Source organism: Rhinolophus hipposideros (genome assembly GCF_964194185.1).
Source record: "Rhinolophus hipposideros genome assembly, chromosome: 19".
NCBI classification, from domain to species: Eukaryota; Metazoa; Chordata; class Mammalia; order Chiroptera; family Rhinolophidae; genus Rhinolophus; species Rhinolophus hipposideros.
In genome coordinates this window covers 5,949,173-5,976,451 of record NC_138065.1, presented here as the reverse complement: position 1 = coordinate 5,976,451, position 27,279 = coordinate 5,949,173, and the positions used below count along the sequence as shown (strand labels likewise).

At 44.7% G+C, this 27,279-nt stretch overlaps 1 protein-coding gene across 5 annotated transcripts in view; it reads left to right on the top strand.

Moving 5' to 3' along the window:
* Positions 1–22,429, top strand: part of CHD1L (chromodomain helicase DNA binding protein 1 like) — a 45,995-nt gene extending 23,566 nt beyond the window's left edge. For 2 of the 5 annotated variants that reach the window (XM_081026586.1, XM_081026587.1), the window contains exons 13-23: positions 1,300–1,414; positions 2,040–2,193; positions 5,550–5,715; positions 8,952–9,100; positions 9,931–10,094; positions 10,622–10,827; positions 11,931–12,029; positions 16,870–16,940; positions 18,541–18,655; positions 19,381–19,489; positions 20,390–22,429. In XM_081026586.1, coding sequence (XP_080882712.1) covers positions 1,300–1,414; positions 2,040–2,193; positions 5,550–5,715; positions 8,952–9,100; positions 9,931–10,094; positions 10,622–10,827; positions 11,931–12,029; positions 16,870–16,940; positions 18,541–18,655; positions 19,381–19,489; positions 20,390–20,465 — 1,424 coding nt within the window. In that variant the 3' untranslated portion in view covers positions 20,466–22,429. The remainder of the gene's footprint in view (positions 1–1,299; positions 1,415–2,039; positions 2,194–5,549; positions 5,716–8,951; positions 9,101–9,930; positions 10,095–10,621; positions 10,828–11,930; positions 12,030–16,869; positions 16,941–18,540; positions 18,656–19,380; positions 19,490–20,389) is intronic. The other 3 variants (XR_013991770.1, XR_013991768.1, XR_013991769.1) reach the window with 3 other exon arrangements.
* The last annotated feature ends 4,850 nt before the right edge of the window (positions 22,430–27,279 follow it).

Below are 27,279 nucleotides of genomic sequence, written 5' to 3'. Positions count from 1 at the left end.
GGAAAACCTCTTAATAAAGAAGAGGCTGCACTTAGACAACATTCACCCCCAGAAAAAGGTTATTTTTATGGAGCACACTTTAATGAACCCAGTGCCTGGGGGGGGGGGGGGTGTAGTGGGTGAGAGTGTAGGCTCGGGGGCCAGACCTGGTTGTACTGAATCCTGGCTTCCACTCTCTAGCTGTGCAATTTCTGATAAGCCCCTTCCCATATTTTAACATCTGTACAACAAGGATGATGATGGTAACTACTTATAAGGTTGTTGTGAGGATTGAAGGAGGTAATACATATAAAGTGCTCAGAACAGTGTCTGGCAAGCAGTTGAGCAGGACTCCAGGGTAACTGGCCTTATGATAAGGAACACTCCAGTATCTCTCAGTAATCAGTCTTCATTATGTCTTTATCCCAACTTTAATTTTATTCAGAGGCTTTAATTAGAATGTTCCTGCCTGATTTGTCTTGAGATCCAGCTCCGTAGCCCATCTCAAAAGTTCGTCCTTCATTCAGGCTCTTGGAACAAGCCCTTTCAGGCTTGCTTGTTTCAGCAACGAGCTGGAACGACCCTGGTGAGAGGGAGTCCCTTTTGTACTTGTTTTCACATTAATCAAAGAGAAGGCTGTGATTTGCCTTCACGGTTCTCTCAATTACTTCTCGCAGCCAAGGAGCCCCCCCAGCCTCTTCTAGCAGCGCTGAAGGAAGGCCAGAAAGTTGTCCCATGGCACATTTTTGTCCTGTGGTTGGTTTTGTTAGCTTCTCTTTGATGAAAGTGGAAATAAGTATAGAAACGGCGAAAGTTTCTCCGGTTGGAGAGGGAGGTATTTCCCATTCTGCTTGGGAGTACAATAAATGTCATTTCCTTTTCTCATTACCTTGTATCAGGGCTCTTGCTGCTTACTGCTAACTTGCAGTGGATGTTAAAAGCTCTTCTCTTAACAGTGTCCACAGCAGACCTCTCTCATATTTAAACCTTTTTCACGAAAGAGCATGTGTCCCTTTCCACAGACTATTCTAAATAAACCAACCAAGATTTTTAAACGGAAGAAATCTGAACTGGCTTCCTGGCACTAACTTAAGTATCCATTGTCGCCGCTTACCTTTGCTCCCTTTATTTAGTTCCTTTCTGTCGTTAAATGTTCCCAAGTCAGGCAGCACTTTTCACGGGGGCCTGAGTTTGAAGGAAGAAGCCAGCCTTTTTGACTGATCCACCAGCTTAAAAGTCTGACCCCTGTAGCCTGGGTCTCTTTTCTAGTTCCCAGTCCACGTGTAGCCGCCGCTCACATGTTTTGTGCATTGTTTTCAGGTGGAGTTGGCATGAACTTAACGGCAGCAGATACAGTTATTTTTGTTGACAGTGATTTCAATCCTCAGAATGATTTGCAAGCAGCTGCCCGGGCTCACCGAATTGGCCAGAACAAGTAAGAGATTTGAGCATCAGCACTTTTCCACTTCCTTGCTTCCCGGCAGTTGTGGGTTGGGGAGGAAAGCGAAGACCACGGTCCTGGTGACTGTCCCAGACTGGAGGGCGAGAGACCGCTGCGGGTTAGCCCAGCTTTGCTGCTGACTCCTGCAGTAGCGCCGGGCAGAGCACTCTCTCACTCTCGACTTGCTTTGTGAAAAAGAGCAAAATCAAAGTGTGAAAGGACTAGAAGGAACCATTAGAAGGTATATAACTTATCCCTCCTGAGTCAAGGTCTAATTCAGTTAAAAAGTGAAGTTATGGAGCTAATCTGACAGAAAGGTCTGACTTTTGACCTCGGGATAATTAGATCTACCAGAAGTTCTCCTCTGCCACCGATAAGGAATCCCAGCTATGGCCACCTCAGTGTTCCTTCCTTGACTCTTTTTGGAAGGTTCAGTGAGAACCTTTGTGAGGCCAGATCTCTCCCATAAATGCTTAGTCCACAGGCAGTAGTCTCCCTTTAGTTGGACCCCAAACGTGGTGTTTTGGGTTTGTTTCCTATTAGGTGTCCCAGCCTTGCATGCTTGCCCCCATCTTTGCAGACCCCGATAGCACGCTTCTCTCCTTTGACTTCTGTACAGGTCTGTTAAAGTGATTCGGCTGATTGGCAGAGATACTGTGGAAGAAATAGTCTGTAGGAAAGCTGCCTCCAAGCTGCAGCTCACCAACACGATCATTGAGGGGGGCCATTTCACCCTGGGAGCCCAGAAGCCTGCGGGCGATGCTGACCTCCAGGTACGATCGGGTTCTTCACTTCAGAATACGTCAGGATTTAGTCAGTGCTATCTGTGGATGAGAAAGTCAATGAAAAGATCTAGCAATAGCCACACACCTCCCCCCCAACTTCACATTTGTTCCCTGGCCAAGCTCTGCCTGCCGTAGCACTTACTGCATGCAAACTGCTGTAGGAGCTAAAAATAAACGTAATAGAAAAGGGTGACGGAATATAGGATAACGAGGATGGGCTTTGGATCCATCTGACTTGAATGCAAATCCAAGCCTTGTCACTTCTGGCTGTGTGGCTTTGAGCAGGTATCTTAACCTTTCTGGTCTACTCGCTGTTTGCTTTTCTGAAAATGAAGATACTGCAAGTTACCTCAGAGAGCCTTTAAGAGAATTAAATAAAATCAAGAAGCCCGCATGATAATGACTAACCCCATGCCTCCATCTTAACCCCAGACCCTTTGATCAGAGATTTATATTACTTTCATCATACTCAGAGGAGGGTGAGCGAGGTGGGGAATTCAAAATTATGCTGTAGGAAAAATGGATGAAAGAATCAGAGTAAATTGCTTGAAGAAGGGGACACTGGATAGGAAACAAATGGGCTTGGAAGACTTTAGAGAAAGCTCTCTTCTGGAGGAGGAGTTATTCTATTGCAGCCCTTAGGTTAAAATTAGACCCCATATTCTGATACGTTTCAGGCTGTTCCATTTTAACTCAGGGATGAGGGCCTGGAAGCAGAGAGACCAACTCCTCAGATATTGGAAAGATTTAGGCATGAAGCGAGCAGTCAACCTCTGACGGGCAGTAGCAGGGGCAGGGGCTTGGGGCTGGGTGAGAAACATTGCAAAAGAAGAACTGACAGGCGTTCCCTGTTGAGAAGCGGGTAGCCAGGGAGATAGAAATTAAGACACCAGCTGTAAGGTTTTACACCTGGGTGATGAGGATGAAAATTAGGATGGTAGAAGGTAGGGCAGTTTTCAGAAGATAGTTTAGGCTTCAGTCAACAGAGTCTGCAGTAAAAAAAAAGGAAACAAAACTATTGTTAGAGGAAAAACTCAGAGACAAGAATTTCATTTGCAAAAGTTTGTAAGAGCAGGCTATCAGAGAGCATGTTTATCAAACAGAATATACAATATTTATAAGAAAAATTGCACAGTAGTATAGCAGAGTTACCAAGTTTACAGTTAGTCTGAGCATGGGTTTAAAAAAAGCCAGTTTTCTCACATGGTGATTATATTCCTAAAGGCCAGTGCGTATCTTTACACATCGACTTTGCAAAGGGCGCGACTCAACGCTGGTTCCCGTAAAGGAAAGGCTCAAGGTTTCATTTATTCTGGAACCAGAACTAGAAAGAGTAACTGTGGATTTTGTGTTTGCTTTGTTGGTTTCTGTTCATCCCCAGGTGCGAAGTGTGTTTTTCCCTTTTTCTTTTGTCCCTGACTGATGTGTGCCTGCTTATCCATGACGGTGGCGGGGCAGGCTGTACATTTTGTTTTCACCTGATCTAAGCGGCCATGACAAATGTCAGATGAAAGCTTGAGAGAGGTCACAGTAGACTGTAGAGACACTTAAATACACTTCTCCATATACCAGTTCTCCACAGGAGCTTGACAGTGACAAGTTCCGCGTAGGGTCTGGTGAAGGGTAAATGACAGAGCCTGGGAGTGCCCACCTTCTGGGTATTGGAGGAGGAAGAGTTGTCAGTAAGATGTTTGAACTCTCTCCCAGTGGGGGAGGAGCTGGGGGTTCAGTCAGGGCACAGCTGTGTGAATTGTGTCCGCATCCCTCCCTGCGGTGGGCCCAGTCCCGGTGGGAACATAGCCCACTGGCTGAGAGGGGCCCTGTCGGAATCCTGCCCAGCTCCCGGTTAACGGAAGGTTACATCTAGCTCTGATGTCTGTTTTATCTCTTCCCCGTCCAGACTCTACCAGTTATCTCTTCAGTTACCAGAAACAAAGGTAATAATAACCCAGAGCCCTAGTCTCAGAGGAAAGCAGGTTTTTCTGTTTGTAAAATGAAAAGAATCCAACAGTAAAAGGTGTAACCGTCGTTTCATAAATCGAAGGGGTATGGGATTCTGAAGTCCTCAGAGAGCCAGAGTAGAAACAGAGACAGACATGAACGTTTACTGAATGCCTACTGTGTCTAAGGATTGGAGGACGCGCTTCTTTCTAATTGCTTCTGAATATGAATAACAGAATGGAGAAGCACTAATCTTTATTCCCCCTTTAAGTCATTTGCCCGAGGACATTCAGATTTAGGACTTCAGGTCCTCTCTAACCTGCAAGCCATGGCCATAAGGGTTGTAATATTAATAGATTGCTTCTCCACAAATGCATGGAGTCCCTTAATGAGGGAGACACATCATAAGTGAAAGCGTAAATACAAGGTGCCCTGTCACGGTATGGACCAATCCTTCTCATACATCGTTGGCTTTCTTCTCTTTTGGGCGCCAGCTGCCAAAGCCAGTCGCCTTGTTATGAATACCGAGGTTAATTATCAGTATATCCAGATGTGTTTATGCTTCGAGCTGAGCTTTTTTCAAGCTATTACAGAATACCTTCAGATTTCCAGGTTACTCACAAAATAGACCATCTAGAGGTAATCGACCCATGAAGGGACAGGATGCGATGAGGAGCCAAGATGTGAGTCCAGCTCGGTTTAGAATCTCAGAGGTAGTGCTTGGAGAGGTGCACAGTTGGAAGTAGGAAGCTAAAGCCAGGAAAATACTCTGAACTCTCTGGGTGGTTCCTGCAGCCCTGGAGAATGGGCTGAGGGAACGTTAGAGAGAAGGGAAGAGGCACAGAGGACTATCCAGGAGATGAGAATTGAGAAATGGCCTTCAGGTCTCGCGATCGAGTTGTGACTGGTCTTTGTGAAGCTGTTTCCCATAGAGCACTGCGGCAGGAAACCAAAGTGCCAAAGGAAAGAAGTCAGTGAATGGTAGAGGTAAGGTACCCTGCGTAGCCTTCTCCTTCCAAGAAATTTGGTGGTGGCAAAGGTGGGAGAGTAGCCAGCTGGGTCTCTGAATTCTCTTGTGGCTGCTGAGAACGCCTGTGAGAAGTGCTAAGGTAATGCAGGAAATTACTGTTGTTCTTCAAAAAACAATGGAGACTCATAAATTGTTTCTGTTATCGGGAATTGTCCAAATCAGCATCTCTGATCACGGTTTTTTCACCTGTCTGCTTACCCATCATCCAACCACTAAATGGCCCTGTTGGTTTCTTCTCACGGGGAGAGAGGAAAGGCTGACCCGCAGGGAAGGAATGTGCCTGGTGTGTCCGTAAGTCGCTTAGCAAATCCCTGATATCCCAATGTGTGTTTTCACGGGAACTGACCGGACTGTTTTGTTTTCTCCATTCAAGTTGAGTGAGATCCTCAAGTTCGGTTTGGATAAACTGCTGTCCTCTGAGGGGAGTACCATGGAGGACATAGAGCTGGAGTGTATCCTGGGAGAAACAGAAGATGGTCGGTGGGTCTCTGGTGCTTTGCCTACAGCAGAAGAAGGAAGCAGAGAGCAAGAGGAAGGAAGTGAGTAGGGGTGACAGCAGGTCAGATGTACAGCTCCCCTAAGCTAGAATATGAGTGCGGTGTGTCCCTGGGGGAAATCCTGGAGACTGTTCCCGGGGACATCTTGGTCCCCACCCAGCCCTAGTCTCATCTTGGGCACACTGCATAAGACTTACTTGGTCCACGAACTCTCCCTAGACTGACTGGAAGTCGTCTGCCTATTCCCTTATAACTGAACTTGAACTTGGCTGATTATTAATGCTTATGGTAGTAACAGTCTCAAGGATTCAATTTGTACTTTTCCTCCCTTGGTTGCAAATATCCCCTGTATTTATTAGTAAATCCAACTGTCCTTAGTATGATCTTCTTTACAGACTGGTTCCTTTTCTGAATAGAGCAGTGATTTGTTTTTTAAATTATAAACACTCTCCTTTTTCTGTGCCATCGCTCCTGACTTCTGCTCTAGCGTGGGTTTGGGGGCTGGCTCAGGTGGTTTTGCGTGTTCATTTCTCTTTAGCTGCGAATTGAAGTCTGTAGTAGTCTTGAGTCCTTGTTTTGCAATTGGCATGGATTTGGGTGGTTATCTTGTTCACCTGGATGGTTGTTATAGGACGTGTGGGACATCGGAGGCAGCTGGCACTGCTGTGTCGGACACCCCTCTGACTTTTATCGTAGTATCTCTTTTACATGTTTTAATATTAGTATCCCCTTTTATGCTTCAAGTACTCTTCTTATTCTCTGCTTGTTTTAATTGTATCCTGTTGTCCTTTCAGGGAGATAATATCCTCTCTGAGGACACTGATTACAGCTTCTAAAATGTATTCCAGGGAGGATATTGATTACAACTTTTAAAAATGTATTCCTCTGCCCCCTGCATTGTCTCTCTGTCTTCCAATTGCTGCGGCGGCTTTTTTCAAAATTTGTTTTGGAATCGCGTGCCCTTGTTGATAGTTTTCTTGGGCTGTCTGGTGTCCTCTGGCTGTCTGATCGCATGTCCCTGTGACGTGCCATCGCTGGCGGGCAGCTCTGGTCTGAGCAAGTATATGGGCGCTTGGTAAGCCAGCATTACTGGTTGGGAGGCCAGCTTTCGCATTGAGGGGTCTTCCCAGATGTATGTATGTGAAGTCTTTTCACTGGGCAACTCAGTTTCTCCAGAGATGAAGGCTTTAATATCTTTCTTGGAAGAGGTGGGGTAGGGGTTAGAATAAACTCTTTTGCTCAAAGTGAAGAGACGGCGTACATCGGGCTCACGGCCCTCCCGTTATTTGGGGTGCAGAAGTTCTCTCGGGTCCCCGCCCTGTGGTACCTTGTCCCTGTAAGTCCCAAGCTTTTGGAGGATTGGAAGGATCTCTGTCCTTCTCATCACCCCTTGACGAGGCATCTGCGTTTTGCTTCTGTTCTCCTAATCTGTTACCACCCCTCCAGCCACCTCCCAATTTCCACTAAGTTATTGAACGTTTCATTCACTGATGCCTCATACATGTTTCTAAAAACCCTTTACTGCCAGTTAGTAGTTTTAGGTAGAAGAAGAGCTAGGTGCACGTGGTCCTCTTTTACAGTTATATTTTGAATACATTGAAAGCGTCTGTGAGGCTTGGACCCATTTCTGCACTCATCTAGATTAATTTCAGCTTATTTTTCTAACATTTACTAGAACAAAATAAAATTTCACTGTTTATCAGAAAGATAATTATTATATTTCTCAGTCAGTCCAGCTGCCAAAAAACAATTATTTTTTTTCAGGCAGTCCAGCTGCCAGCAAAGATTTCCCAGTTGTATTAAAATTGGGAATTTTGTCTTTGATCAGTGAGCATAGGTTCACTCTGTGGTAGATGGTTCCACCGGCAGGACGTAGGTGAGGGACTAAGCCTGTGGTCCTTAGCCTCCTCTTGGCTGCAGAGTGAAGACAGGGAACACAATTACAAATACTAGAAATTAAAGTGAAAGACTAGTAATTAAGGCAGCCCCAATCAGAACTAAATAAAAAACAGGGTTGCTTTCCCTTGAATGCCAGGGTTTTTTTTAAAAAGCATGTTTGTAAGTTGAGAATTGTGTTTAATATGAACCTACATATGTTGATCATACTTGACACTTCTCAGCTCTTTTATCTTTTCCTACTTGTTGTTAGAGCACCTCATTGAAAGCCCCCTGCTGATTTAATTAGCAAATGCCAATTAGAATTACAGCTGGTTGGATTTGGGTAGGAGTGTGAAGCAATGGATCTCTTGAGAATGAAAATGTTTTGCTCTCATACTCTCTAGAGAAAACATACTTATAGCTGATTTCATAATGCTGTGAAAAGAATTCTCTGGTAACATGTGCTATTAACGACGCTTCACTTTAGAAATCATTATGTCACGTTTCTGTGGTTGCCAGTCTTGTGTTGGCATTACTTTCCTCTGTCACTGATTCACGATCTTAGCAGACCACCCAACCTCTTTGAGCCTTTGTGTCCTGTCTGCGAAGGGGTGCTGTTAACGTCTGCTTTATCCTTTTATCAAACAGCTGTAAAAATGTGATGATGGACGTGAGTGCTCTGATAGCATAAAATGCTATTCAAGATTATTCTGCTGTCGTTATTGTTACTACTGTGGTTATTGATTGCTGGCCTGTTCTCTCCCCACTGGCCTTAAGAGTCAGAAAGTCCTGTCTCCTTCGATTAGCAGTGAGAATTGGAGAGCGCCTTACTCCCTGCCTGACCTCAGTTTTCCCTTTCGTAAGTGGGGTTAGTTGTACCAGGATTGTGGACAGGTTTATGAAGATGCTTCATGAGCTCTGGAAAGAACATTGTCAATCGGATGGGGTTATATTTGTGAGTCTTCATTTCTTTCGTAGATTTGCCAGTTGTTCCTTTACCATGACAGAAAAGGGGGGAAAGAGTTGAGCATTACAAGCGTGTTCAGAATGTGTTCTTTGGTTCCCTTAGTGTCAGGAGATGTATGCAAAGGAATAGTGTGGAGTGAATGAGTGACCCAAGACTCCACAGGACGGGGGTGTCTAACAGACTCGGGGACCATATAGTGATGGACCAAAGGGCTTTGACCATGCTCTCTCCTTTGAAAAGGAATGTGTGAGAACCCCATGTGGATCCCCCACTCATCAGTGGGATCAGAAATGTGGTACCTTTGTGACAAACCAGTCATCGGCCCATTTAGAATACAGGCTATTCTCTTGGCACCTTGGTTATTGCTTTGAATAGAACTAATCCATTTTTCTTTAGTATCTAACGTTACTCTTTTTGTGTTTTACGTTCTTAGAAAACCATATGTACTTATTTGAAGGGAAAGACTATTCTAAGGAGCCTAGTAAAGAAGACAGGAAATCATTCGAGCATCTGGTGAATCTGCAGAAAACCCTTTTGGAGAAAACTAGTGAAGAGGGCCCGTTACTCAGAAATAAAGGCCGTGTAAGAACCATTAATTTACCTAAAAGAATAATTTCTCCCAGACTCTCATCCTAAGAGAACGAAAAAATGATGCGGGGAGTGATTTATTAAGAAATAAATATGTAAGTGTTTGTTGAAATCTGTATGTGTTTGTTGAAATGTAAGTATAATTAATTTACTGTACCCTAGTATAAAAACTCATGAAAAGTTGGCATGAAAAACATTAACCAGAAGAGGATATTTTACCACTCTGTCCATCTAGGCCGCCCGCCCAGAAGGATCACTGTTAACCAAAATGCCACCCTCTGCTGTTGACAGTCGTGACCCCATGTCATTAGCAGTGTTGCTTATGATCATGAGCCTCTCTTAATGACACACTTAGTATGGGCTGATTGAAAGCTAGCCAGCATTAAGATAGTCATGATGTTGAAATATGCTGCTTAAAAAAGAATAATACAATACGTCGTAGGAAGATTCCCATTAAAAATGGGTAAGCCTAAAATGGCATCCTACAAGGTACGCTTTCAATTTTTTAAGAAAAGTTACACTTCTGAAGTACTTCGTTCCTAATAAAATTAACCCAAACGAGGTATTGCTGTACCAAGCATGGCAGTGCTTTGGTTGAGTTTAGAGCACAATGTCCTGGTCCATGCCTGGAAGATGTGTGATGGAAGTACAAGTGACAGTGTTGCCACCACGTCCCACCACACGAGGTGGTGTGGAGATGCGGTGTTTTGTGACATACTAAGCACGCTGCTTCCATACAGAGTGTGTCTTGGAATGAATGAAACTCCTGCAAGAACAGGCACCCCCCCCAAACTTCCTAGTTAGGGATCGTGTCCTCCCTCCAGGTTCTCATCCCAGGCCTGCTGGAGGGGTCTACCAAAAGGAAGCGAATTCTAAGCCCAGAAGAGCTGGAGGACAGACGAAAGAAAAGACAGGAAGCAGCAGCCAAGCGAAGGAGACTACTAGAGGAGAAAAAGAAGAAGAAGGAAGAAGCGGAACATCAGAAAAAGTACGTGTGTGTTATTTGTATGATCATAAAGCTGAGGGTCACAATTGGCAAAGGAATCACCGTCGCATAGTGAATCCGCGGTGGAACATCACGTAAAAATTGCAGAGAACTAGTGTAAAGCTGGTAGCTCCTGGTGGAGGTAGACTCCTTTTTTAAAGACTAAACTTGAACAGTAGTCTACGTCACTGAAAAAGTCCTGAGGCAGAGAAGCGCACCCATTGGAGGCAAGAAAATTTTAAGATCTTACTGAAGCTGTCTAAAAGAAAGTACTTTCCTCCAACATTCCCTTTCAGTCATGTGCTTGAAAACAGGGACATCTGGTGGCCGCTCATTACTGAAGTATATAGTCAGGAGGCCAATCAGTAGCCGCCTTGTTTATGTGCAAATAGGCAAAAAACTCAATCAGGGTGAGTTTCGAGTTGCCTTTCCGCGTGGCACTTACCGTTGGTGAACAGCAGTAGAAAGTGTGGTCCAGGAAGACTGGAGCTGCATCCCATTCTTTTCCTTTTCTCTCCGGCCTGTTGAAGGATGGCCTGGTGGGAGTCCCACAATTACCAGTCGTTCTGCCTGCCTTCCGAGGAGAGCGAATCAGAGGACCCGGAAGAGCAGGAAGATGAGAGCTCTGCTCAACTGGACCACGAAGAGTCAGACTCGAAGTCCATCATGTATGTCAGCGGTGATGTCACCCACCCACAGGCCGGGGCGGAGGACGCGATCATCGTACACTGCATCGGTAGGAGAGGGTGGGGACCCCATCTTTCTCATGCCAAGAACCGGGGAGGATGAGGCAGAACCCTCACCTGGGGTGATTGATGGGCTCTGTGCAGTCTTGTGTGGTCAAAACAGAAGTGTCAATTTGAGGATCAGGAGACGTGGGTTTGACTCTTGTCTCTGGTGTACCTGGCTGAGTAACGCAGCCTTCCTGGGCCTCAACTGCCTTATTCGTACTATGGGAAAATACCTGCGCTGTTCTCTGCACAAGGCTTTTAAGAGGGTGAACGGAAGCTACGTCTGTAAGACGAATGAATCCTTAGAGAAAAAGCAAAACCCCAAGCATATTTCCCCCTCACTACCTTGGCACTTTTGACTTCTTCTGCCTGGAACCTTCTGTCCCCAGGGAGCCACCGTCAAGCATTGTTCACACGTCCGTGTCTCAGAGAGGTTCCCCCAATCGCCTCAAATAGAACGGACCCCATCCTCCCCCCAATATTTTTTTCTGTCCGCTTTCCTACCTTGTTTGACTTGTTGACACATGTCACCAGCTGGCATGTCACATGTGTATTTGCTTATTTGACTGTTTCATCGCACGAGAAAACAAGCTTTGTGGGAGCAGCGGTTATTGTTTTTGTTCTCTGTTGCAACCTTCGTGCCCAGAACAGTGCCCCATACGTAACACATATTAACAAATATTTGTAGTAGGATTATGACTCAATACAAGATACTAACCAGCGATGCTAGCACCAGCTTGAATAAGTCATTTAACCTTTCCTACTCTTTACCTGTAAAATGGGAGTCGTGGACCAGTGATCCAACGCTTTGTTGTTACTCCTCTCCATCCTTCTCACTCATCTCCCAGGAATTACAGAAGTACAGAGATTTTGCTCTTTCAGAACACTAATTTTTTCACTGTTAATGATGGCCAGGTATATTCCAGAAAACCTAAACATATTTGAGAAGTGCAACCTTTGATAGTTCTAGGAGATTAGATTGATTTTTCAAAGGGAAGGGGAACTTTCTCCTACAAGTCTATTTGGTGTACCTTTGTTTTGTTTTGTTTTGTTTGTAATGATGGACTGGACTTTGCCTCTTATAGAAGAAAATTTTCTCTTCTATCAGATGACTCAGGCCGCTGGGGCAGAGGTGGTTTATTCACAGCTCTGGAAAAACGATCCGCTGAGCCAAGAAAAGTATATGAGCTGGCTGGGAAAATGAAAGGTAAGGAGCCCAGCAGAGAGAAGGGTTAGGGACGGAATAAGAGGGGAGAGGTGTCATGTGGGTTACAAAGCACTCAATAAGGAGTCGGACGAGATGGTTGGAGTCTGATTTCTGACATCAATTGGCTTCTTGTTACGTGACTTTGAGGCAGTCCCTTACCTTCCTATGCTTGTTTTCTCATTTGTAATTTGAGAATAATTCTTACTCCACCTACCTCATGGGACTGTAACGAGGATGAAGAATAATGCAGGTATTTTGACAAATGTCGATCGCTGCATGCCTGTTGACGTTCAGCATTTTATTGTGTACCCACCTCAGCCCGTCTTCGTAAGGGAATGACTCTCTCATGAAGAGGGCAGAGACCTGAGGGAGAGAAAGCAGACACACCGATAAGTGCGAGAGGGAAGGAGGTTGTACTGCGAAGTTAGCACGGACTGGGGTGTCACACTCCCGGGAGACGGCAGTAAAACTGTTTGGTGCCAGGGGAACTCGGCAGGCAGACAGAAGGGGGGTAAGGGCACCTCCTTTTATGTGCAGAAATCACAAAGTGGCAAGAGAAGTAAAACTATTATTGTGATATTTCCTGGGGAACTGAAGAGGCTAAAGGGCTGTCGTGTCCACTAGAGAAGGGCCCTTCAGGTTTCTTAGAGATGAGATGGATTTTTCTTGATGCTTCTGCCCAATTCTCTAGGGTGGAAAGGAATGTAAGGACTTAGAGTCAATACTTTTTCTACTACAACAGATGACTAGAAGAAGGGGTGAATGTGTATTGAAATAATTACCCCAGACCTAGATATTGAATGGGCAGCTGGAAAAACAGGAAATCCAGAGGTCAGAGCTAGAGAAGCAGACCAAGGAGTCCCTCCTTGGATTCTTGTTTGAAACCATGAGGGAGGCAGGATGGAGACATGGGAGGGCAGGGAACAAAACATGGGAAACACCTCCATTCAGCAGCAGAGGCAAGGAGGGGAGACAGAAGGAGTTGTCGGAAAAATAAGAGAACCTTGAACCTTGAGAAGGTTGTATTTTGAGATAACAAGGGAGAAGGTGTCAGGAAGTAGTCTGCAGACACTGAAGTGAGGATGAGCACTGGGAAAAGGCTGTTGCCCCAGGGGCAGTCACCTGACCTGGGAGCACTGAGAGGAGGGTGCGAAGGTGAAAATCTGGTTTCACAGAGTTCAAGTATAAGTGGTCTGTAAGAAAACAGGTGAGAGTATGCACTGTTCTCTGAAGAAGGATTGGAATAGGGTAGATGAAAGTGTGTGTGAGAATTCCCAGGGAGGCCTTCACGGAAGTGGGGAAGATTATCTTGGGACGAGGGAGATGGGTAGAATTGAAAGAGATGAAGGGAAATGGCAAGAGAGTCCCTAACTATGTCTTGTTGTTTTTGGTATCCCCGCAACTCCTGTCGTCCCAGTACAAGGTATGGAATGACCCAGACAGTCACACAGCGGGTGTGTTTGGGGGATGGGGCGTAGGCCAGGCACGTTGGGGGAGAGGAGAGTTAAGATTTTAGAGAGAGGTTTGAGTCACCTCACAAAAGACGGTAGATGGCTTGTCCAGAGAGATGTCCCTCTAACTAAGGCTCCAGTAGGTAATGACTTGTCGCGGGAGAGCTGAGTAGAAGAGTGGCATCGCAGAGCCAATATTTTAGAATGACTTAAAAGATTGGGGTACACAGAATGGTTTGAGAGCTTGGAAAGGTTCAAACTGGAGTATGTAAAGCCATAGAATTAACAGCACATTTTTCTGGCATCAGTTTGATTTGATTTGGATGAGGTAGGAAAATGTACAAGTAGATATAGTCGAATGCAATATTTGAGTGGTTTGAGACAAACACAAGACTCTAAAGGAATCTGAAGTTTATAGCGTCTCCCCTCCCAGCCGCCCACCTGCCTCGGGGTTTACGTTTACTTTCCAATGCCTGCAGGAGTACTTTGTAGGTAACGTTTGAAGGCATTAAATTAGGAGATCATTGTCATCTAGGAGTGAAGGGGGGTGATGGCAACAAAGTGGTGGCATAAAACATTCCCCCCTTTTAATCAACAAATGAGACCTCCATGCACAAATAGAAGTTCCTTGGTGGGCCTTTTGGGACCGAGGAGATGTCTGACCCACCACTGCAACTGCTAAGCGACAGAGAAACCTCACAGGGGCTGAGGAACCAGGGCGCCAGCAAAACTGCCTAGCCGCCTCTCACCGCTGCAGCAGAAACATCGGCTGAGGGGTGCCCTGGGCAGGTACACACAGGAGAGAACGTGAAGAAGTCCAGCCTTTGCCAAGGGAGACTCCAGCACAGCACTGAAGAAAAGTCAAAGAAAACTAGGAGTTTGCTTGCAGTCGAGGTGGTATGAGAAACCTTCCTAGTACCACCTCTCCCCCAAGGAAACACTGCAAGGGGCTGATTTATCCAGCCGAGGCGACCTTTCCCACAGGGAAAAGGAAAGTGGTGAGTGAGTGCCCAGCTACTGGAGCCGGGCAGAGGGCAGCTGGAGAAACCCATTTCTCTCCACCAGCATCTGTGGGAGCTGTGTGACCGGAGGGGAGGAAGGGCATGGGGAAAGAGGCAGCCAAGAAATGTAAGTGGCCTCAAAGGGATTGTCAGCAGGAAGTACATGCAAGAGCCTGTGGAGGACCGCCCCTGGGGATCTCCCTGCCAGGTGCGTGGGCACCCCCACTGCACCGAGTGCTAAACCCACACATGTCCCCTTCTGCTGGCTCCCAGGTACATCCACGCATGCACTCAGAAAACAGGCCCCAGTGGTGGGCTGCCTTCCTACACCACATACAAAAAGAAACTCAAATGGAAGACATGAGACTATAAAACTCCTAGAAGAAAACAGGCAGTAAACTCTTTGACATCTTCTTTCACATATGTCTCCTCGGGCAAGGGAAACAAAAAATAAATAAACAAATGGGACTACATCAAACAAAAAAGTTTTTGCACAGCAAAGGAAACCATCAACAAAACGAAAAGACAGCCTACTGAGTGGGAGAAGATATTCGTCAAGGATATATCTGATAAGGGGTTAATATCCAAAATTTATAAGGAACTCACACAAACTTAACGCCAAAAACAAACAATCCAATTAAAAAATGGGCAGAGGACCTCAATAGAGATTTCTCCAGAGAGGACGTACAGATGGCCAGTACACATGAAAAGGTGCTCAACGTTCACTAATCATCAGGGAAACGCAAATTAAAACCACAATGAGATATCACCAGAATGGCCATCACCAATAAATCAACAAACAACAAGTGCTGGCGAGGATGTGGAGAAAAGGGAACCCTCGTGCACTGTTGGTGGAATTGCAAATTAATGCAGCCACTATGGAAAACAGTATGAAGGTTCCTCAAAAAATTAAAAATAGAACTACCTTACGACCCAGTAATCCACTTCTGGGTATTTGTCTGAAGAAAACAGATAAAAACACGAATTCGAAAAGATATTTGCATTCTTTTGTTCAGTGTAGCATTACTAGTAATAGCTAAGATAGAAGTGACCTACGAGTCCATCAACAGATGATTGGATAAAGAAGGTATGGTACATATAGATATACAATGGAACATTACTCAGCAATAAAAAAGAATGAAATCTTACAATTTTCGACAACATGGATGGACTTAGAGGGCATTATGCTAAGTGAAATAAGTAAGACACAGAAAGACAAATACCATATGAATTCGCTCATATGTAGAATCTAAAAAAACCAAACGAATAAACAAAAACAGAAATAGACCAATAGATACAAAGAACATGCTGATAGTTGCCAAAGGCAAAGGAAGGGGGATGGGAATAAACAAAAAAACAAAAAGAAACTTAAACTTTCCCTAACAATATTCTTCAACATTCTGGCCACAGAGAGGGGAAAAACGTGTAAAAATACCTTTATAACCTAATGCTTAGTGTGAGTTCCAGAATCTGGTCAGGCCCACTGCAGCCAAACATCAGTATTACCTCTTTGCCCAAGAAACGGGATCTGTTCTGAATCTTAGAAGAAAATACAGCTTTTTAATTGCTTGCAGAGAATTTTAAAAGGTGACAGTCTCTCCTCCCCTTGGTTTTATTTCCTGTAGACAAACAGTAAACAATTGAATCGCCAGTTTGGGCGAATTACCCCAATTGTGGGTTTTACCTTCAGAGCTCAAACTTATCAGATATCATTCGAACCGATTTAACAGACATTTTTCTTTCAAGCCTTATTGATTCTATTTGTAGTTCTAAATAAAGAAGAACATTCGTTTATGCTATAAAACCTTGTACACGCGTGAGACAGGAAAGAAGTATGTTCATCTACCTTAGCCAAGTAATTGCTATTCAAAAAGTATATTTTCTATGTGTAAGGTACTGTGCCAGGCTCTGGAGCAAGGATATTTTTGTAAAAATTGCTGTTTGGGGAAGTAAGCCCTGCCTCATGACAGTAGTAAATATGTGATCAGGCAAACTGTCAGCATCCAAACGGCCCAGATGACACTGAAATGAGAGCGGGAAGCTTCTCGTAGGCCTGCACTCCTCACAGACACAGAAGTGAGGGCGCTGGTAGAGAACGTTGCCTTGTTTATCTTTGAATCCCGCGCTTAGAGCACAATCCCTGGGAAAGTAGGGCGCTCCATAAGTGTAGATAGTAAACTATTGTACGATAAGCATGAAGTAGAAAGAAATGTTTCCGAGGAGAGAAGAAATTCCGTGAAGCGAGTCCCAGGCTAAGACGGCGACAGAGGCCAGGAGAGTGAGCAAAAATGGCTGTGAAACCTGGGTTGGATTTGGGTTCAAAATAGTTCCCTCTCCAGGGGTTCAGTCCCTAATGAACTTACTCTGTCACTTCTTATTTTACCTCAGACTTGCAGTTGGGAGGTGTCCTTTTATTTCCTATTGACGATAAAGAATCAAGAAACAACGGGCAAGATTTGGTAAGTTATAAAAAAAAAAAACGCACACCACACCTCTGACCAGAGCTAAAATTTGGCTCCCGTCACCCCCTCTTGAGATCCCTCCCGCTCCCACTGGCCTCTCCAGCAGTGTGTTAGTTTGCTCCGGTGGCCGTAAAATAGCGCAGACTGGGTGGCCTGAGAGACAGGGCCCGATTTTCTCACAGTTCTGGAGGCCCCAGGTCCAAGGTTAAGGTGCTGGCAAGGTTGGTTTCCTGTGAGGCCATCCTCCTTGGCTTGCAGGGAGGATGCTGTGTCCTCACACGGCCTTTCCCGTGTGCGTGTGCGTCCCTGGTGTCTCTGTGTGTCCAGTTTCTTCTTCCTAGAAGGACACCAGTCAGATGGGATTAGGCCCCACCCTGAAAGCCTCATTTCAACCTCATTGCCTACATTTTTAAAGGCCTGATGTCCAGATAGTCACATTCTGAAGTACCGAGGGTTAGGGCTTCAACGTGAATTTTGGGGGACACCATTCAGCCCCCCACAAGCAGGTTGGGCCTCACCTTGCACTGTGCCCCCCCAGCCCCCACGCTTCCATCATCACAGTCCCTGGAGCACTGTCCTCTGCTTTTTCTGTCCCTCCACTTACCTTGGTGGCAGCCCCTCCTACGTGCAGGGAGTTTAGTTTCATCTTTTATCCTCAATTCCACTTGCAGTGCTTACTCACAGGAAATGCTCCATGAGCATTTACTGAATGAATAAGAAATCATGACTAACAACTCTGAGGGTTTCATCATTTGTTACATGAAAGGTTCCGCCATAGACTGTGTTTTCTAGCCAGCCATAAACAGACCAATCCACATCTCCTCTGCCTGCTTTAACGTTCTTCTTTTGCATCGTAAGTGTCTCTCCCCTTGCCTGTCATTTGGAATTCCCGTAAGGTGTTTTATTTACTACACGTGCCTCAGGGCACATTTTTCTTGAGGTTAGTGGCCTGTGTGCCTCATGACACAGTGCTTCCTGCTTGTTCAGTCATCTCATAAAAAGTGAGAATGACGCAGTGGTTGTGTGTAAGGAGCTCAGACTCTGGTGACTCAGGAAATCTCTTTACAGTGATAGACCTGCACTGTGGCTATAGGGATGTCGGCCCCACACGCTCCCTGGCCGCTCTCCAGCTTTGCCCTGCTTAGGATGGACAGGGTGGGAGTAGCTGGCATTTGGAACAGAGATCCAATGGCCGCTTGTCCTGGGCGTTGTGAGCTGACTCGAGCATCCACCACGTGGGCTGGAGTACAAGGACCTCTAGAGGCTTTTCTAAGATTCTGAAAATTTTTTCTCCTATACCCTTGAGAGCATTTAGAAAGGCCAGCACGTCTTGGACTCTGGTTTTATATATCTTAAAAGGAAAAAAAGCTTACATAAAGTTACCAGGAAATAAAACAGTTACCAGGGGGCGTGAGGTCATAGATTTGTTAGGATATGGCTATTCGGGCAGGGCATTCGAAAGAGCCAGAACCGAAACCTGAGTGACCCATAAAGGGCCTGTCGGGGGGCTGCTCACACCCCTGCCGTGGGCAGGTCCCGTAGTTGACACTGTGGCCATCACGTGCCATGTCAACCATTAACAATGGTTTGTTCCTAGTTGGCCTTGATTGTGGCTCAACACCGTGACCACTCCAACGCCCTGTCTGGCATTAAGATGGCAGCCCTAGAAGAAGGCCTGAAGAAGATATTTTTAGCAGCAAAGAAAAAGAGAGGTAAGCTCTTCCATTTGTGCTCAGGAGTTACATGGAGTTCTGTTTGCAGGCATGTGATGTCATTTTTCAGGGGCAGTGAGAAATGTCAAGACCGAAAGTCAATTGGGTCTATGTGGTAATGGTAAGCCCCAGTGCGAGAGGTGTCAGAAGTAACCACCCCCTCATGTGGTATTTGTAAAGCCCTTTCTCCTCTCCAGATCACTTCCATATCCGTGTGTGTGTATCCACTGGGGTGCATGCCCCGTGATTTTACAGGGCACCAGAGATGAGGTCCAGTGGTCATAGCAGCTGGGAAAAGCTGTTGAGCATGTGCCGTCCTGGAGAGTCACAGCCCACATCAGCTGACAGTTCTCTGCCAAAAACCACAGTGTAGCGTTCCACACCCAGTGTGTCTGTCTGTGGAACTCACTGGCTTGTTAAAGACTGCTTATTTTAATTACATCTCCACCATCGGTCATACTCTGTATCCGTTGTACCCACTTATTTCCAGATACTTTGTGTTCAGAAGGATTCTTTCATTTTTTTCATCACAATCCATTCCCAGAGTATTTTTGACATCATAGTTGTATGCTTTGAGTGGAACTCTCCATCCTTATACGTTTTGTCCACTGGAAACCACAAAGTGACTGAGAGGAAAGATTCTTTTCTCCTATATGTATATTACGCCCATCAGTCAGTCTTGGATGAAGACATCACGATCTGTTCTTTTTTTTTCTTTATCACAGCGAGTGTCCATCTCCCACGCATTGGACACGCCACGAAAGGTTTTAACTGGTATGGTACTGAGCGACTTATTCGGAAACACTTGGCCGCAAAAGGCATCCCAACCTCCATGTATCCTTTTGTTACCCTCATACTGTGCTCACCCAGCTCAAAAGGGAAAACGTCTTATATTTTCTGGTATCACTATTTCATCCAAGGCCCAGTCCACCTCTGTTCTGCCATGTTTTTCACTCTGGCCCTCTTTAATGGGAGAAAATCTAAGAAGCATGTTCTAACTTGTATATATACCCAAGGAGAAGATACGTGCTAGCGTTTCTGGGTGCCAACCGCTAGATTAAAAGATACATGAAGGGGGACTGAATTGAACAATTGCCATTTGGTATCGCAGTCGATCTTTCTCACCTCAGTTTTCTATAGATCCTTCAGGCCTGTCGACCAAGGCCCGCTTCACTTCACTCTGTTCACTAAAAATAACTCCTTTATTTCTGAACCTAGTCAATGGATTCTTAAGGAGCAGTGAGCAATTCATTTGACCATTGGGATATAATGTGGTTTTGCTAGACCAGTGTTTTCTTCGATGATCCCTTGCTGTGTAAAGTTAGCATTGTTTGAACTCTTACCCTGAGCCCAGCAGCACTAGAAGAAGCTAAATTGACCCCCAAATGCTACCATCAGACAGCAACTCTATCTTTTTATTTAGAGACTACTGAAATGAATTCACTCAGCAGTGGTCTTTAAGGTCCTTAAGTCACTATAAAAATTTATCAGAGAAGTCATGTTTTGTACGCCTGCACAATTTAAGCTGTATCAGAAGACTTGCAGTGCGTCAGGTACCAGTGGTAGCAAGTACTAACCACATGGGAAAGATTTATGATACGGTGAGAAGGAATTAAGGCGCATTATTCTGCAGTGGTTATTTCAGCACTTACTAATCTAGACAACTGGTAGTTTTAGCAAAGTTGGTTTTAAAGCGATGTAGGGTTGGTTACCTTCCTTGACCATCCTTATCAGTTACTACTTTCCTAGAAACAAGGCTGCCGCCCTTCATGCCCAGCACCCCTCTGCCTCAGGACAGCTGCTGCCTTAACCGGCCCAGCCTCAGACCCGTCTTCAACAGCCCCTGAGAAGAGACCTGCTCAGAGCTACTGCAACAGTATTTCAGAGAGAATCAGGACCCAGTGGGCCTCGGCTCTACTCTACCTTGGTTCTCCCGGTTGTGGTTTCTCTGGTCGGGTACCTGTAATGGGGGTGTGGCCCTCACTCAGGAGAGGCCTTTGGCAGGTTGTCAGGGCCCCGGGATGCATGTCTGTTTGAATAATGGTTTCATTGCTTTCTTTCCCCTCAGTCTAGTTTTCTTCTTCTCCGTCTGACTGATTTCATTATAGAGGGAAAGGCTGTATGGATTAAGGAGACACGAAAGGTAACAGAAGAGGGTGGCTCTGGGAGAAGGAAGCACCTTTGGCCAGTTCATGCCATGATAAGACGCTGAGCGGTAGAGGCTGAGAAATGAGGCCCCTGCCCTTCTTTTCACACTGCTCAGCGTCGAGACCTAGAGTGCACGTTGGCCTAAAAGCCTGTCAGATGTGACTGGGAAGCCAGAGGCTCTTCTTTCCCTTTCCCACCAAACTCAGTTTAGCCTCAAGAAAAAAGGGAATCGTGGGAATGGCACAGAGCTGCCACAGAATGCCAGAATGGGGAAGGCAGGGGTCCGAGACCACCGGAGAAGGCATCTTGGGGGTGGACACCATATAAACTGTGGCTTTTCCCACTTTTGTCCGGGAGGTCTGAGTCTTTGCCGACTCTCCTCAGCCAGCCTGATTTCTGCTGCCCTGGGGCCCTCCACACCCACAGCTGTGGGGGGCTCTTCAGAAGCCTCAGTCCTGGGCCCTCGATTCAGGGACCCCTGGCTAATGGGAGACTCAGCCAGGACCACGACCTTCTAAGGAAGGTGGTACCTTCAGCACCTGGGTTGTACTGTCTATTGGACTCTCCCTGGCACCTTCATGCCTCAACAATTCAGCACCTGTTAGCCCCTGAATTCATGATTCCTTCCTATTTTTCTTCTAAAACTTACTCCTTTCCTTTTCGCTGCCTCTATCTAATACTTTCACCACTAGCCCTTGGCACGTGGGTTATTAGAAGAACTCACATCCTCTTGCCTGGCATCTTAAGTCTGTCCTGCAACCGGAAGCAGAGTTGGACTCCACCAGAGAGAAGGCAGTGAGTCCTCACCTCGGGCACGTGCCTTCAAAAGCAGCCGGAGTCCACACCGGTGGGGTGTGAGCAGATGCAGAGAAAACTCGATCGTCCAGAAGCTGCCCTCGCTTCTTAGAGCAGGATGCAGAGGGCTGCCTGTGATGGTTCTGCACACGAGAGGAGCATTAGAACAGGAAACTCACTCCCCACGGGAGCAGAGCCGACCTTTTCAGGGGCACAGGGATGGTTTTGAGGAGGGGGGAGGGCTTCCTTTTCACTGCACTCTGTCCCCCGTGCTCCAGCCGCACGGCCTTTTCTCTGGTTGGGGGCCCTGGGCCTCTGTCTCCTGGCAAGTTGGGCAAAACAACGCAGAAGGAGATCAGAAAACTCACGTAGCACATTCACTCTTAAATGTGTCATGTTTTAGCAACTCCCTGCTCTCCTCGCCTGCCTCTGAGCTCTTCAGAGTCAAAAACGCTGCCTTGCTGTACTTCCGTAAGTCTTTCCTATCTTTTATAATCCCTTCACTCTTCCCATCAAAGGGCTGTCATTGTCTGGGAAGGAAGAAGGAGAGAAGCGATCTACTCTATTTATCCCAAGGGTTTGTTCTGTTTCTTCCGCAGCATATCTTTGATGCCATCTAGCCTCCCCTCTGAGAAGGCTAAGAGGAGGCCAGCAGGACAAACAAGATTTTGTTCACTAATGAGCTTTTGTACAGATGTTTGTGCCCTCAATATCAGATAGTGAATCTGATACTATCTGATCAGAATAGTAAATCTTTTGAAATTTTTCTATATGTACACTCTTAAATTTTTTTTTTTTATTTTTAATAAACTTTTCATGGTAACTGCCTATAACTTGTTTAATCATTTTGTCCCATCCATCTAAACGACATTCTGTTAAGTTAATTAAGCTTGAATCAGCCATTTTTGAGCCCCAAACCATCTCTAGGTTAATGTGTTTTCACTGTTTTCTTGTATACTAAGTGAAGTATAAACTGACTCTAGCATCAGTTACCTTCCACTAGAATCTACCTTCTTTAACAGGCATCACAGCTTCTCACTGGAGCCTGTGCCCATTGCTGGTACCTCTCCCTGGAGTGCTTTACTCCTCTGAACCCCTTCCCTACCCTCTGTCGTCCCCTATCGAATCTGGTCTTCTTTAAGAATCCAGAACACTAATCTCTCTGTGCTTGAACTACTAATGGTAATTGGGTTTATGGCACTTAATTTGTTAACACCTTATAGTGTACTCATGGTATATTTACTTAACACTTGCATAAATACTAAGGTCTTTGAGAAAGATGATTTCTAATTTATTTTTCATATCACACAGAGCAATTAGTAGGTACTGAAATATTGAATTGAAATGGTATGAGCCTAGCTGGCTAGCAATTTGGGGAAAGTGTTAGACTTCCTGCATATATCATAAACTCCAGATGGCTTAAGTACTTAAATATAAAACTTGAGCATATAGAAACGTCATTTTTATGGTGGCTGACTAGCAGAACTGCCCTTTGATGCTTCTCCCAGCTTCTCACTAAAATACCAGTGGCACTAAGGTGAAAACAACCACACTGGAAATAAACAACCCACCAACCAAAGACCAGAATGTGAAAGGAAATGACACTAGTTATAAGGCAAAGTTGAACTAAGATTTCATTTTGGGAAGGGAAGATTGCTTAAAAACCTTGGACCTTTACCAGCCAGAAAATGAGCAACCATTTCTCTATGCTTTCTTTCCCTACGTTAGCAAAAAGGTTCGTCCCAACCCCGCAATCTCTGCTGTGAGCTGTCTTCTGTGGCCTTCTCAAGAATGTTATTCTACCAATTATTCCTACTCTTACTATTCAATATCTTCCCTTAAATGAGAACATTTCCATTGACTTACAGACAAGGTTAAGTTTTTCCCATTAACAATAACTTCCTTCATTCCTTATTTCCTCCCCCGTCACAGCCAAACCTCAAGAGTTGTCCATAGTCGCGGTTTTCATTCCTGCACCTCCCACTCACCCTTAAACCCACACCGTTCTGACTTCCTGCACCATCAACTCCACCAGGAGTCTGTGTGAAGAATACCAACGACTTCCAAATCACCAAAATCCAGAGAACATTTTTCAGTTCTCATCTTGACCTCTGAGCAGAGTCGAACACTGTTGACTGCTTTCTAGTTCTTGAAACACTCTCGCCTTGGCTTCTGTGACAAGCTACTGTTCCGTGACAACACAATCTTCAGGAGCTTATCTTCTATCATCTTTGCACAATTTTTTTCCCATCATCTTCTTTTTACCTAGTATATTAGTTTGCTAGGGCTGCCATAAAAAAATACCACAGGCTGTGTGGCTTAAAAAACAAATTCGTTTTCTCACAGTTCTGGAGGCTTGAAGTTCAAAATCGAGATACCAGCAAGTTTGGTGTCTCCTGAGGCCTCTGTCTCTGGCTTTCAGATGGCTGCCTTCACCCTATATCCTCACATCGTCTTACCTCTATATGCATACCCCTAGTATGTCTGTGTGCCCAAATTTCTTCTCAAATTGGATTAGGCCCCACCTAATAGCCTCCTTTTAATGCCTCTTCAAAGGCACTATCTATAAATATAGACACATTACTGGGACTTAAGGTTTCAACATAAATGTTGGAGGACACAATTCAGCTTTTAATACCCAGCTGTTAAATGCTGGAGTTCCTCCAAACTCATTCCTGGATCCCTCTCCCATTCTGAACTCTCTCAAGGCTATTTCATCCATTTGTAAGTGTGTAAGTCATTTCCTTATATCTCTAGCTCAACTGTTTCTTCAGAACTCCAAGCCTATATATTCAGCTTCCTACTAGACAATCTCTTTTAAATATTTCAATGCCACCACAAATTTACATGCCCAAAATTGAGTTAATGTCAACTCCTTCCCATTCTCCCAAATGAAATATATTCATTCAGTTAGGCAAGCCTACAGCTTAAGACTTATCTTTGTTATTACTCTCATCCCCCATTAATTCAATTTATCATTAGGATCCAGCAATTTAACTTTGTATCTCTTGAGTTCATCTACTCTTTTCCCCTCTCCACCATCACCTTGGTGGAGACCACTATGTTTCACCTGGACGACTGTAAGAGCCTTATAACTTTATCCTTATATTGACTCTAGTTCCCCTCCAATCTGATTGTCAAATTGCAGCCAGAGTAGTCTTCTCAAAATAAAATCTATCCTGTCATCACACATCTTGAAACCTTCAATGGCTTCTCATTGTTCTTAGGGTAAAAACCAAAATTGTTAATATAACTTTTATTTTCTGCATCCATCAACCACATGTTCCAATTCAGACCAAAACAGGATGTTCTAGTTCCTGCCAAGATGTCAAATTAATAAGGGTTTCTTCCTCCAAAATCAACCCCGAAGGAACTAAAAATGGAAACATGGAATCTAAGAAATAACAGAAACGTGAAAAATCCAGGGGGAGGTTGTTCAAGAAGAGCTGTTCCAATCATGCCACATCTTCCTCCACCCCACCCAACCCCCTGACTTTCCCTCAGATCCATTATTGTCTGCCACCTCCCTGCAGAAAACCAAGACAAGCCCCCAGATGCCCCCACCAGTGAAATCTGGACCAAAGCTCTTGGGGCCAACAGAGTGGGAATGAGAAGCCTCAGGCATCTACTCTTCTACCCTTCCACTTCCAATCCCCAGGGAAGGTAGATGACAATTAGGGAATACCCCTGTTTATACTGTTTTTATTTCTCATTTGAGCGTTCAAAGGTAAAGCTCAGCTCTAAGGAATGTCTAGGTAGGGTAATAAAATAAACGGGTAGAAGATGGGAGTGAATCTGTGACGTCTAAGGCGCTCTTGCCCGAGGGCTCATCCCCTCCTATGTGAAGCTGACCAGAGCTGAGAATCTGAACATGTGCACTAGGACCTGGACAGCCACCCTTTTCTAATGACAGACGAGGCAGTCAGAACATCCGCAGGGATGTTTCTAATAGGACACCTGAGGACTAAAACTTCCTGAGCAGAAAAAGTTAACACCTTAAAAAAAAGATACATTACAAGAGGAAAACTAAGAATTTACAATAAGTAAATATACGAAAAGACCAAAGGGAAGATATCAACATGAAATTAAAATTATTCCAATAAAAATTATTCCAATATCCAATTAAAATAACCAAATATATTAAGTATGAAAAACAGATGGGAAAAAAACCCTCAAAAGATGGGATAAATGGTGGAATAGATATAGAAAAAGAATGAAAAAGATAAAAAGAGCAAAAATACTATGGAAGGATATGTGTACACATACGTATGCACAGCTAATTTTCATCACTGAACACCAGCGTAACCATGCCATTTGTGTACTGTACAGGTGGCAGCTGTTCAATTTGAGCTAGCAGAACTTTTGGCTGGTTGGGTTCCATGACATACTGATTGTTATTATTTCTAATATCACTCCAGTATATAATAGATACATCTGTGTATGTACATATGTGTGTGTATATATACACACACAAACACTGCTAGCAGTAGACGTTATCAATTTAATTTCTGGCAGAGAAGTAATATTGTTACTTTAATTTGCATTCTTAATCACTAGTGAAGTATAGCGACTTTTTATATATTTCCTAACCATCTGGACTTGCTCTTTTTTGATTTACTCCTTTTTCTTTTGATCTATTCTTGTGTATTCTAGCTTTCTATGTCTTTTTTTTTTTTCAGGTCAAGATTTCGATAATATTTAATGAATATTTGGTAATATTTTAATGAAAATTGCCCATTTCTTTTTTGATATGTCTATATATATGTGTGTGTATGTATATATATATATATATATATATATTCTCATATATATATATATGAGAGAATGTATGTATATATAGGCTTGTAGTGGCAATAAAAAAAGAAAAAGCTGGGCTGGCCTGGTGGCTCAGGCAGTTAGAGCTCCATGCTCCTAACTCTGAAGGCTGCCGGTTTGATTCCCACATGGGCCAGTGGGCTCTCAGCCACAAGGCTGTCAGTTCAATTCCTTGAGTCCCGCAAGGGATAGTGGGCTCTTCCCCCTGCAACTAAGATTGAACACGGCGCCTTGAGCTGAGCTGCCGCTGAGCTCCCGGATGGCTCAGTTGGTTGGAGCGCGTCCTCTCAACCACAAGGTTGTCAGTTTGACTCCCGCACAAGGGATGGCGGGCTGCACCCCCTGCAACTAGCAACGGTAAGTGGACCTGGAGCTGAGCTGCGCCCTCCACAACTAAGACTGAAAGGACAACAACTTGAAGCTGAACGGCACCCTCCACAACTAAGATTGAAAGGACAACAACTTGACTTGGAAAAAAATCCTGGAAGTACACACTGTTCCCCAATAAAGTCCTGTTCCCCTTCCCCAATTAAAAAAAAAAAAAAAGCTGCAGACAAGTTAAATGTCCATTAACAGGAGGAATGGTCAAATAAATGATCTCTCCGTATTGTAAAACATCTTGTAGCCATTTAAAAGTTTTATACAGTTGATAAAAACAAGATAAAGGGATGTAGTGGAAACTGCCAGTTACCAACCTGATCCTCTTCCCTCCCTTCCTCCACTCCCTCTATGTTACAGAGCACTGTTTTATTGAGCTGTGTGTGTTTGTCATGTATCCAGTTAAACAATTACACATTCCAGCTGCCTTTGCAGTTGGAAGTGGTCAAGTCACAAAGTCCTGGCTAATGATATTGTAGTAGAAGTTG